The sequence below is a fragment of the Excalfactoria chinensis genome, chromosome 1 (assembly GCF_039878825.1).
Source record: "Excalfactoria chinensis isolate bCotChi1 chromosome 1, bCotChi1.hap2, whole genome shotgun sequence".
NCBI lineage: Eukaryota > Metazoa > Chordata > Aves > Galliformes > Phasianidae > Excalfactoria > Excalfactoria chinensis.
The window spans coordinates 18,696,456-18,709,093 of record NC_092825.1 but is presented as its reverse complement, the minus strand read 5'-3'; the positions used below and the strand labels follow the sequence as shown (position 1 = coordinate 18,709,093).

The window sequence follows — 12,638 nt, the reverse complement described above, 5'->3', positions numbered from 1 at the left end:
GAAACTTGTTCTGGTAGGATTACCTGCTCAATGCAGCGGCGAGGTGAGATGAGAGCAGCGCTGCTGCCTTCCACTGCTTGAGGGAAAGGCTCCCAAATGCCTGCGGTACCCCAGGACAAGCTGCCGTGCACAGCTATTATCCAGGTGGATGTTTATCTGAAGGTCCAAGACTTCCTATGTGCCAGTCTCCGAATGGATTGAGGTTACTGAAATATCAGATACCTAAACTAGCTGCTGCTAAAAAAACATCTTTATTTACCTCAAAAATCTTTCCATTGGAGCTTTCTTTACAGAATACAAAGCAATGGCAAGGAATACAGAATCATCAAGCACAGCAGTACATGCCTTACAACTACTGAAAACAGTTCCCAGTTTCATTTTTATTTTTGTTCCATGAGAAAATGAAGCCAGCTGTGGTAGTATTAAAATCAGTGCAGGGCTGTCACACTCATGCACACCTCTGCAAGTGTGACATGAGCGCTTCTGGCATCAGAACAGATGGTCAGAACAGCCAGCCTAGGCAGCTGTTGTTTGAAAAGTTGCTTCTTGTTTCACTGTTGTTTTCAGGCAGTTCTTTGGTGGCTTGTTTTAGAAGATATACGAAGTCTGTGCTTTATACAAAAGCTCCGCTATTTGATATATAGAAAAGAAAGAAAATACTTTTCAAGAACCTTTCTAAAATGTCTCTTGTTATGTATTGTCCCCTTTCTTTGGTACTCTATCTGCTGCTCTACTACTGGTAAATACCAGTGGTTCTGCTGTGTGGTTTGATTGCCCTCAGCACAATAGCTTCAGCTTTATCTGTTTCCACTTGAAATGCAGCATGTGGCAGCACCACACAGAAATGTACAAGCAACTCAAGGAGACAAGGAGTCACTCAGCCTGGTGTCTCTGAAGAGCAGAAGTGTCACCATACTGCCCACAGGCTGGGGTTCATACCTCTGGCAGGTGGCTGCCATCAAGAGATCATAATCAGTTATCAGGTACTACTTCATCTGGTTGTAGTCAGTGACCAGACAGAACAATGAGATATGTTTTTAAAGCTGGACTAACAACCATCATCAGTCAGCACAACCTGGGTCTTACACCTGTGCTTCTGTTCCATTCTGCCAGCACAGTGCTGAGCCAAGCAGCAGGTGAGACTTCCACCAGTTGGGTCAACAATCCTGTTAGAAAGAAAGCTGAAGTTTCAATTTAAAATCATTTCTGAACTAAAGTGCTCTGTTCCTTAGAAGTCTATGCTGTATAGTAAACATCTCATCTATATTTGTTGCACAACAGAGAGAAAGTTTTATGTCCCCCTACCCGTCACAATTTCTTCTATCTCGAGTGTTGTTCAAGCACAGACATTCCAGTGAAATTAAATTCTGGGAACCTCATCCTCCTCCATTGACCTTTTATTGTTTGTTTCACTATAAGCAGAATCCAGCAATAACCATTCTCTTTTTATTGAAATTGAAATGAAATGATGCTAAATTTTAATATCCAGCTCTTCTGTGCCTCTGACAACTTGGCTGGTCTCTATGCAGGAGGTGCCATGCCATGGCTAAAGGCCAGTCATGCTTTTTGTTTGTTCATATGATTGGCTTGTTTATGGCAGCGAGAAACAGAACTGAAGGTAGAAGTTAAGTTTTTTTCCCAGCTAAATGACCCAGTCTAGTGATACCCTGCAAATGTGCTTCCTTCCCAGAATATCTCATCTTCAAACTCAGGCCACCAGAATGAGAGCTTGCAGCTGGCTCCAGGTTTTTCAGTGCCTGTTTGCAATAGCAGCTCTGTGAGTTTTAGTCTAAGTAGATTAAAAAGATTACATGGTTTCAGAAAGCTCAAATAAATGCAAGAAAGAGCAACAAATTAGAGTCTTATCTGAAAACAAACATGAAGATGACTGCTCACTGTACTGGGAGTTTCAATATGAATCTGGATGGAAGGATATATTTAACAAGGTACTTTTTTCCACCATAATATTCTTGCAAATCAGTATTTTCCTCATATCTTCATCCATCCTTTGGTTCCTTTCCTGATGGGGATTTCTCACTGCCACAGTGCCAGCAGTGCCATAGGGCTCCAGTGGAGGCTTAGCTCCCTCCTTAATTCTCCTCCACAAGTCTTCACCACGACACATCCGTTTTGCACTGAAGTGTGGGGGAGAAGGGCAGTTTACATGGCTCGTTGCCATTATGATTGATGCTAGTAAACCAGACACCCACAGCAGTCTGGAACTGCTGCCAGAGGACAGTGGCTATGTATGATCCTTCTGGATAGTAATAAAAGTTCTGGAGCACATCTTGGCTGTGCATCAGCCTGCACAGGGGCCAGGAGAGCTGGGTAGCTTGGAGGTTTTGGGAAGCTGCCCTTCCTCACATGGATATTATTAGACCTAATTCTCTATCATCTGGGGCATCACTTAAAAATATATCCCTGCATTTGGTGCTTGTGGGTTCTGATTGAAAGCTGCCAGTGAACACTGGTATATGATATGCAGGCATTCCAGCCACATGTGCTTCCATTTCTCCATCAGAGCTGCTGGAAGGGCTCTGTGGTCTGTTTAGAAAATGATGTGGTCTCTGCCTCAGGACAAAAAGATGCTACCCACAGTTCAAACCATCCATTGTTTACAGTATCAGCTCTATGCGTAAGCCTCCCACCCACAGCAGTCAGCCTGTGTCACTTGGCATACACTCTGCCTGTGCACCTGGAAGCATTTGGGCAAGCTGCAGGTTCACACAAAGCAGCCCCAGGAGGACAGGGCTTGGCCCACCAGCCTGCATTGGTGTAACCCAGGAGTAAGGAAGGCCTGGCTGTACAGTCCCTGCGGGTCTACGAGGCAGGCCAACTCAGTGTGTGCAATGGAAATTGCCCGCCCGCTGTCCTGTGAGTGGGTGGTGTGTCTGAGGAAACAGGTCCCCATGTCTCACGGGGAGCCAGGGGAAGGAACAGCTTATACACTCTGTTCAGAAGCTTAATTTAGCTCCTGTGGTTACCTTCACAGTCCATGAAATGACACTTTGACCTTCGTGAAGGTGGTGAGTGCCTTCAGCACTTCATGGACTGTGCCTGTAATTTTTGTGTGAGAAGGTTGGCAGAACAAGTCAGCTCTGAGTGGGGCAGGGGGGATAATTTTGGTAACAAATGAGTTGTATTACAGACCTGCTTCAACAGCCAGAGCCAATTGCAGCTGGGATCAGGATGAGGGAAGAGAAAGGATACTTGTTGGAGGCAGGACAGATGAGATAAACGCAGTGCAATAAAGCACTCTGTACATTGGTGTGACTGTTGCCCACATGTATGCGTGCATCCTCCTCAGGCCCCCAGCATGGCACCCACACTTCCCCTGTGCAGAAGCTGTGCTCGTGGGTGCACAGCCCCACTAAAGGCAAAGCCCCAGACAGAGGTTGTTGCAGCAGGAGCTGGCAGGAGGGAGCTGAGGCCATTCTGTCATTTGCTGCCCACTACACCCACTTGACACATCCATCTGTTGCTGGCTTCCCCTTGTGCTGCAGCTGGCAACTCCCGCAGCATCATGGGGATATCTTCTGCTGCCGTCCTTTTTACCCTACCCACTTGTCTCTGCTTGTGGTCTGGAAAGGTTGCGTTTTCTCCAGCATCCCTCCTTGAAGCACAGACACTATGCAAGGTCTCTTCACATCTCCATTGGTCTCCCATCCTCTGTTGCTTTCCAACTGTTTTGAATTTCTGGCTTGCCCTTTGTTTCATCAGTAGCCTCCTTGGTGGCTGATTGTTCCTCCCATTTTCTGCATTAGTGAAGGACAAAAGGTGACCACTTTTATCTCAGTGGTGCAGCTCTTGGGCTAGAAATTTCCAATCAAAACTCAGTCATACAGCAGTTAGTATCATTATTTACAGAGCCATACCACAGTATATAAAAACTTCAGGATGTGCTTGGTAGCAGAATATTAGAAAAAGCTGAGAAATTGGAAAAGAAACTCTGCAGAACCTAAGTGATGCCCCATAGGACTGCAGTCCTTTCATTCATAGATGCTGTGTGAGGGGCCAGAAGTGAGTTGGCTCATCACAACTATGTAAACCAGGAGAGCTGCAAAAGCAAATAAACAAAAGGAGTGAAAAACATTAGTTCACATGGCAGATCATCCCAAGTGCAAGTCAGGGGTGTGAAAAGGAAGCTGGGGGAAGGGTTCTGTGCTGCACCTGTGTATCTTTAATGGAAAAATTGCAAAAAAGCTGGATAGCAGGAAGAAAAGGAGAAAAAAAGTAACCCTGCTGTTAGCCAGATAAAAGCCATGCTTCGATTGGACACCAGCAGACCACAAACATCTAAAACACTAAGAGCACTTTCAGCCTGTAAAAACTATCTTTTAATAGCATTGTAATCAGAAACCTAAAGAAATAACAAGTCACCTTTCTAACTGTGCAAAAAGACTGACTGCAAGCAATAATATATAAAAGATGAAAATGTTCATTCTATATTAATAAACAAGATGAAAAATATAAGAGCTCAGATGCAAGTGCTCCAAGGGCTGCAGTAGCTCTATCAGGAGCAGCAGTCATGTACGTTGCTAATAAGTAAGTTTGCTGCTAAATGTGATTATAAGTGGAACAGACATGGAGATAATTTACCCTCCAGCATGCAGAAAGCATGAAACTATAGCAAATAATATATAAGCATTTCTGTGAACAAATTTGCAAGTATGAGGCAGAGGATACAAGCAGAAAGCAAGGAAAGGTTTCTGGCTGTGCCGAAGAAAACAGGACACTGGAAAGCGGCCTGGATGTGAAGTCATATGCATGCTTGGGCCAGCGCAAGCATTTCTGCCAGGTCTTTATTTTCCCCTCATACCTGTGTGCTGACGAAGCACAGTGTATCTCAGAGGACAGATTGTTACAAGAGTATGATATTACTGTGAGGCGCAACCCAAAAATACAGTTTGTGAAGCTCAGGTCAGTCCATGATGCAGGGACAAGGCAGGGTGCCAGGGTACACAGGAATGCGAGTGCAAGTTGCAAGTAATTCATTGGTGTTACAAAGAGAATAAACTCTTGCTACAGAAGAATGTCACACTGTTTGAATGTTATGTACTATAAGCAATGAGCAAGGATTCTGCTTAGAAATTGTCATCACCTCGCTGCTTCAAATTGGAGCAGATAACCACTGCTTTCAGGTAAGCTATATCAACGGGATCAGCACTGACTATAGTCATCAAGGCAGAACAGGTAACCGATTCACAGCATTATTATTATCCTTCACCAAAGCTACCTAGTGATTATCAAAGCCCTGGAAACCAGCTCATCAGCTCAGAGTACTCACCCAGCAGTCTGGTATAGCGTGGGAGAGATGGGTCACAGGTGCACTTTGAGACCTCTCACTCAGCAGTATTATCTCTACGAAGGATTTAAGGAAAGATACAAATGCTCAAATGTCCCACAGCTGGCAAGCTAAAATCTACTCTGACCTACAAGCAAGAAATCCTGTTGAGAGCAAATTGTTTCTTCAGGATAAATCATTCTACACCTGTTGGGAGCAAAGTACACCTGTTGAGAAGAGATCCTTCCTCAAATAGCACAGCTGAGGATGTACATATCAAAACTGCAAATCCACATCCTACAAGCACAGGACCTGGTCACGAAAGGGTAGGATGGTGAGTGGTTCTTCTGCTGAGAGATGACCTACATGCCTTGACAGGCCACTGAGCAACTGGCAAACATCAGAGCAGGCTTTTGAAAGCCAAGCAATTGGAAAGCCCAGGCATGAGGGAACCTGTCACTGCACAAGAGATTTGTGCTCATTCAGACACAGTGTACGTGGAAGACGTGAACAGTATTTGTCCAGTGACCAAATGTGTCCAATGCCTGGACTACTGCAACTTGAAAGAGTATCTTCCTATTTCAAGCAACATAAGAAAGGGACTGCAATGTACGTGAACTATGATTTTCTACACTTGAAGGAATTATAAAACAAGAGTTAAATTAATGTTGCTTGGGTTGTTTAAATGTTACTGCGTCCATGAGAAATGAAGCACTGCCAAGCCCTCACAAGAGCTGATGTTTTCCAGAAGAATTATTACAAGGCTGCTATAAATTCCATATAGGACACCTAATCAAATGTTCTGCTTAACATCATAATTGCAGCAAGCACTGTGGTGCAGTGTTGCAGTAAGTATGACGTCCCCCAGGCACATTTTGACTGAGCAAACAGATACGGAGATGCAGAGGAATGAAAATGGAAGAATAGTATCTGTTATGAGTGTAGGAATGCTTTTGATTCAGGAACTGAAAAGAGAAAAGGGAAGAAACCATGTTAGTAGTGAAGGATTTACCACTTTGCCTTCATTTTCTTCTGCAAGGAGGGGTCTAATGGGGAGGTTGTGGTCAGCAGTGTAGAACGCATGAGTAGGTTTCTTGCCGCATGTTATGAATGGGAAGGGGCTGCCTCCTCAGGTAACATGTTTCTTCTCAAAGCCTTGTACATTTGCTGAAAGGCCTTATTTAAATTATCATAGCATTCAGGAAAAAAATGTCTTTTCCAGCTGATCTTGTTGACATAACTGCATTTCTGAAAAACGCTTTCTGGATAAGCATTTCGGTGTGCTTCACTTTTCCTTTGTTGGTACTCTAAGATGACCACCAGGTGGGCTGCTGTAGCTTTGTGCTTCATCTGTGAAGATTTTAGAAGAGCGTTAAAGCTTACTGATTGTGTGTTGGCTTTGAAATAAAATGGTTAAAATTCTCAGCAATTTATTTAAGCTGCTTATTTTTCTGGAAGGTCCTGGAAAGGAGGGAGGAGAGGAGAGGAGAGGAGAGGAGAGGAGAGGAGAGGAGAGGAGAGGAGAGGAGAGGAGAGGAGAGGAGAGGAGAGGAGAGGAGAGGAGAGGAGAGGAGAGGAGAGGAGAGGAGAGGAGAGGAGAGGAGAGGAGAAGGAAAAAAACTGTGAAACAGAAAACAGCAAATTAGAATTACTGGAATTATTTTCCTGACAAGTTTGTGCTAACAAGCTGTTACTTTATGATGCTTTGTTTTAGTAGTCATCCTGAAAAATTCCTCTGCACACGGAGCCTAGTTCAGCTTCTCCTTATTAGATCATCTTTATGAGATGTCCACATTATGTGGTCCCTAGAGTGCTCATGGTATTTTCAAAATTAGCTTAAATAGGTTAAATATGAATACTTTGGATTGAGCTGTTTTAAAATAGCCCTTTGAGGGATTGCTGCAAAAATGGTGATTGAAGGGAAAATAAGGGTTAAACACAACTATTCCACTTCCTCAGCCACTACCTGCAGTAGCTACCAGTAGTTCTTGGCCTCAGCTTTTCATTAACCTGAAATGAAGCTGAGATGTGCTGGCTCCACGTTGCAGCTGTGTTGTGGAAGTGGGGCAGGGTGTGGGCAGCATGTTCTCCTTTTTGGCATTGCTGGGTTTTCACAAAATGATGCAGAATAAGGGAGTGGATGGGGTTGGCGGGGATCTCTGGAAGCCAATTGGTGTGGCTCTTCATCAAACAGGAATGCCCCGAGTGGATTCAATTTGCCTCTTGAAATTGTCCCTGGGCACCACTGCAAAATGCCTGGCTCCATTTAGCTTTTTAACTACTAGCACAGCCAGAGTCTTCTTAATAAAAAAAAAAAAAAAAAAAAAAAAAAAAAAAAAAAAAAAAAAAAAGGAAATTCTGGAGAAAATGGAACAGGTATTTGTTTCACATCCACACTGCTGTTGTGTTATTCATAGAGAGGCAAATGTAGGCTGCCAATAAAGGGTCTCTCAGAAAATCGTTTTCAATCGTTCTGCTTTGAGTTCATGACTTGTTTCCTGATTGTTAGCAACTGAACCAACTGTTGCACTGCCTAAGTTACGGATCAGATACCTCTACTGAGCTTTAATGGTGTAATTATTTATCTTTGTATACAAGCTTGACAGAGTTTAGAAAAGAAGGCTACACAGTTTAACAGTCTATGTAGTTTCTTTTTTGAGGTTGAGGGGTAAAGAATTTGTCCACTATTTTATTTTTGTAGCTTTTGAGGAATGTTGACTTCTGAAAGCTGTCCCTTCCACTTCCATCAATCTGTTGCTGTGGATTTTTACTGGTTATAATATAGTAGTCCAATATACTTAATACCGTGTAGCAATAAAAACTTAATTTGAAGCTAATAAAGAGCATGGTTTTCTGTCTGTCCAGGTTAAATGTAAGGTGGTAAGGTGTTCGGTAAATTTTTATGAGCAATACGACTTTAATTGTAGTATTTTTAATTGGCAAAATTAGGCTTCAAAAACCACCAATGAGCTCTTTTGTTAAGACTAGATCTAGACATGTTAATTTAAGCTTCAGGTATGACTTTTAAAACTGACCTACTCAAATCTTTTATTTACTCTTGTGTAATTTCAATTTAGGTTAAATCAGCAAGCAATTAAATCTGAAGAAGAGTGTGAACAGAGAGGGTTGTATAGATCTAAGTAAGCAGTTTTAGTCAGCTCTATTATGTTGAATCAATGTTCCCTTTTATTTAAACTATGCTTAAAAATTACTTTGAGTCAATTCCTTACATAAGATGTTGTAACTCAAGTGATGTATTAAATTAAAAAGAAATCAGAGGTTAGTTCATGAGAACAGTCACGTGCTGTAGCATCGTACATCTTGAGAAGTGAAGGGTTTACAAACAGATTTCTCTTAGGGAAGAAAAGCAATTGACACCCAATTAGTGTTAAAGCATATTCCTAAAGCTCAATGACTTGAGAGCAAATTACAGTTGTCATTGTGGATTTGTGAAGTGTGTTGAACCGTGATGAATTCCTTCAGAGTGAAGTTGCTCAGACATGAAAGTATATAACAAGCGCAGCAAGCACAAATTCTCTATGTTTCTATAATATCAGTGCCTCAATAAAGCAAATTTGTCAAGTAACTACAAGGTCAACTGAATGCATTTTTACAAATTCCTGCTATTTTTTGAAAACCTATCAGTGGCTCTCTGAGCTTTCATCCAAACTCCTGTACATCATTCCTTCTTCCACCATCAATTCATGAACCGTTGTTCGTAGCTGCAAGCTGACACAGAGATGGCAGTCTTTCCATGAGTAAAATAACACAAGCAAAAGCTTTTTGCTATGTGACTAGTCATCAAAACTGTTTCTGAGTATGGCCTTTCCTCCTCCAAGCATGGCCAGTCCACTGAGTGAGCATCTGTGCAATGTGTAAAGGTGATCAGGTAAGTCCTAATCAGCAAGGAAGGTCCTCCTGTGCCTTTGCTCTTGCTTAATTCATAGAATCATAGAATGGCCTGGGTTGAAAAGGACCATAATGATCATGTAGTTTCAAACCCCCTGCTGTGTGCAATGTTGCCAACCACAATCATCTAGAATCAACTAGAATCATCTAGTTTGGAAAAGATCTTCAAGACCACCAAGTCCAACCATCAGTGTGACCTGCCACGTCCCATCACTGTTGACCGTCTTGTATATGCTACACAGACCAGTGCCCTAAGGCTGGACTTCACCATAATCCACTCATTTTAGCAAGTTGGCAGGCAGCGTGTGCTGAAGCCAGGCTGGGTGATCTCAAGCCTCTTGCATGGCTTCACTCACACTCTTAATTCAGAGTCATCCTGAATAGCAATGATTTCCTCAACTGGGAGTAGGGACTACTTAGGGATGAAGTAATTAAATTGCATTTCTCATGAAAAGCCTTCACTGTTAATTTACAGTATTTGTCATACCTCGGGAATGCAGTCACAGAAACAAAGAATGAATTGAGAACAAAAGGAGTGAACTTACTTGAGAAATTTTTATTTCTGAAAAATTTCATGACAATTTGAATCTCATTTCAATTGATTTTGAGAAATCCTCTCCAAATCTGTTAGGCGCATAAAGAGAAGTTCAGTGTTTCCTATTATTTTTTTTTTTTTCACTGCAAGCTCATTGGTCAAGAAAGAGTTAATACTCTTCTACTGCAATTAAAAGTCCTACAAGATAAATGGGATCTTAATTAATTCTTTTTGTTTTTTAGCACCAGTTCTGTAAAACTTGTTCTGTCTCTCCTGTCATTGATGTGGAATGTAGGAAAGGGTAAGGAAGGGTGAAGGTAGATTCAGCCATAAGGAAAAGAGAAATATTAAGTATGAAAACAAGAAATTCAACACAAAGCCCACACAGATTTAATGGCAGTTAACTCTTAATATTGCAAATAGGAAGTTTAAGTTCATGTAAAGCCTTATCAAGTCAAGTATGAAGAAAATATCAGTGCATACACATCACGTTACTTCTTCCTTTGCTCACCATGAATAATGATAGACTTTTATTTGAGAAGACTTGTACTTCATTATTTTTATCTTCTTATTTTTCAGGTAATAATATTAAACTACTATTATCTCCTATACCAGTTAATACTGGTGGCAATTTTATTTTAATTTTCTGAGTAGTTTGATCACTTTCTCTTTGCAGGACCCTCACCCTACTGGAATAAGACCCCAAAGTGGTCCACAAGCAGGTGGAACCACACTTACCATCACTGGTATGAACCTGGCAACTGGTTCCAAGAAGGATGTTCGTGTTTTTCTCGGTAGCCAGCCTTGCAATGTGTATGTACCCTGGGTAACTAACAATACATAGTTGTATCCTAACAAAGCACCAACCTCTTTTGGACTTTAGGAATTACACAAATCTTTTGTCTATCTCTTAGTGATAGTGACTGCTGTGCAATGTGGTTCTGCACGTAATGTTCAGATGCAAACACTCAGAGGCTTCAACTGGAAGAGGCAGTTGAAAAAAATCACCAAAGCTGAAGAACTCTGTTATGCAAAGAATTTTACAGTTTCAGCTCAATCTGAGTGATTGGCTGCTCCAAATCTGGCCATGCTCTCACTCACTGTCTCCTCAGTGGTTCCATATACACATACACTGTTAATCCACATAAACACTTTTAATCCCATTGTGCCCCTTGACTTGTTCCTCTCAATTCATGATCCTTTTATTAATTGCTGCCCTTCTCTCCCCCGAAAAATGGAGTGAGATGAAATGTGCTGACATCACATTGTGTTTGTATAATATTCCTTCGCATATCTGCTTAAAAATTCTAAATGTTAGATCTGGAGAAAATGTTGCCTACTCATTTAATTTCCTAATGCTTAGCAAAACCAGAGCCTTTTATTGTTGTTATTATGAAGTTCTACAGTAAAGAATACAGATCACAGTAACATTAGTAACTGAAGTTGTTTCCTTTTCTTTATCTTCTGCAATCTAGCACTGAATTTGGAGATGAGATTGTTTGCGTTACTGGACGTAATAGCAAGGTTGAAGCTGTTGGAGTCACAATGCACTATGGGGGAACAAAAATTGTTGTACCGGTGCAGTTTTCATACAGTGAGAATCCTACTGTCACCAAGTTCAAGCCCATAAATAGCTTCAGCAGGTAATGAAATGTTTGTCGTAAATTCATTTACAATTACGTTAGAATATGCTGTAGCATTTCCTCCGTATAGAACCGTTTGAAATAAAAAACTACCATAGTCTCAAACTTAGATACATAAAGTCTGTGAACTTTCTTAACCACAGCTGATGTTGTAAGTATTTTGTTTACCTCCAAAGCTGAAGACTGAAATCAAGAAAGGTAGTGAGCTTTGTTTAAATAAGCATGTATCAAAGAGAGAGATTTGAATCTTTTCAGCAAGAGGTCAAACAACATGATCTTTGTATCGCACACAGTTCTTTACTGTTTCTAAAGGAAAGATCATCATCTGAAAGTGATATAAAAAAAGGTTTCTAACCAAAAGGTTTCCAGCCTTTCTTTTGTTCCATTTTTAATAAGCAAGCTGGAAACAGAGGAATATTATGGCTTATCATATTTTAGTCCTGTGAGGAAAACTGTATCTTTAGGAAATCTAGATCAGGGCTCTGTAAGGCTTTTAAAAGGACTGGTTTGTCCTATATTGATACTTATTTAACACTCCAGCTGGTAGCTGTTCATTCAAAGCAACATTCCTTCTGGAAGAATGCTGATGTATTTTCAGTTGTGAAACCAAAGAAAAGCATTCAGCTCTTCTGTTTGTAGCAGTTTAATATTTAAATATTCTCTTGCCATTCCTCTGGCTTTGAGACTAATTCTGCAACTGGATCAGGGACAAGTTGTGACCTTTCCTCATGCTGGTCTCTGCTGTTCCCTAATACTCTGACCATTCTGCCTATTGGGCGCAGTTGGCAGAGAGAGGAATCAAGTGAAGTTTTTCTTTCAGGAAAAAGAAGTGTAAGATCATGACCTTAAAGGGTGATGAAAATAAAACTATCCATAACATCTCATAGATAAATTGGTACTTGCATTCGTGTATAGGGAGTAATTCTTATGTAAAATTTGTCATGTTGATACTTGCTTTTGATTTTTGTTTGGGTATTTTGGAGGCATCAAGGATTCTTTGGTAGATCACTAGTGATTTACTCCAGGGTATTTAAAAGACTTCTTTTTTCCTCCTTATGAACTGAACCTTATTTTATTGGATTGCTCTGAGGATTGCTATCCTTCTCAATCTGTGTTACTTAGAAGACTTCAGTTCCCACTGGCCACTTGCATGCATTCCTTTTCTTATGTGAATACATTCTCTTCTAAAGAATATGTTGCAAATGAAAAGGAATAGGGAAACCAGTTCCCTGCAGATCTGTGGAGAATACACTCACCTTTATCTCTG

The 12,638-nt window shown here is 41.1% G+C and overlaps 1 protein-coding gene across 3 annotated transcripts in view; it reads left to right on the top strand.

The window, feature by feature from the left end:
• Nucleotides 1–12,638, top strand: part of PLXNB2 (plexin B2) — a 249,565-nt gene that overhangs the window by 204,435 nt on the left and 32,492 nt on the right. For all 3 annotated transcript variants that reach the window (XM_072331745.1, XM_072331736.1, XM_072331754.1), the window contains exons 19-20: nucleotides 10,405–10,541; nucleotides 11,204–11,371. In XM_072331745.1, coding sequence (XP_072187846.1) covers nucleotides 10,405–10,541; nucleotides 11,204–11,371 — 305 coding nt within the window. The remainder of the gene's footprint in view (nucleotides 1–10,404; nucleotides 10,542–11,203; nucleotides 11,372–12,638) is intronic.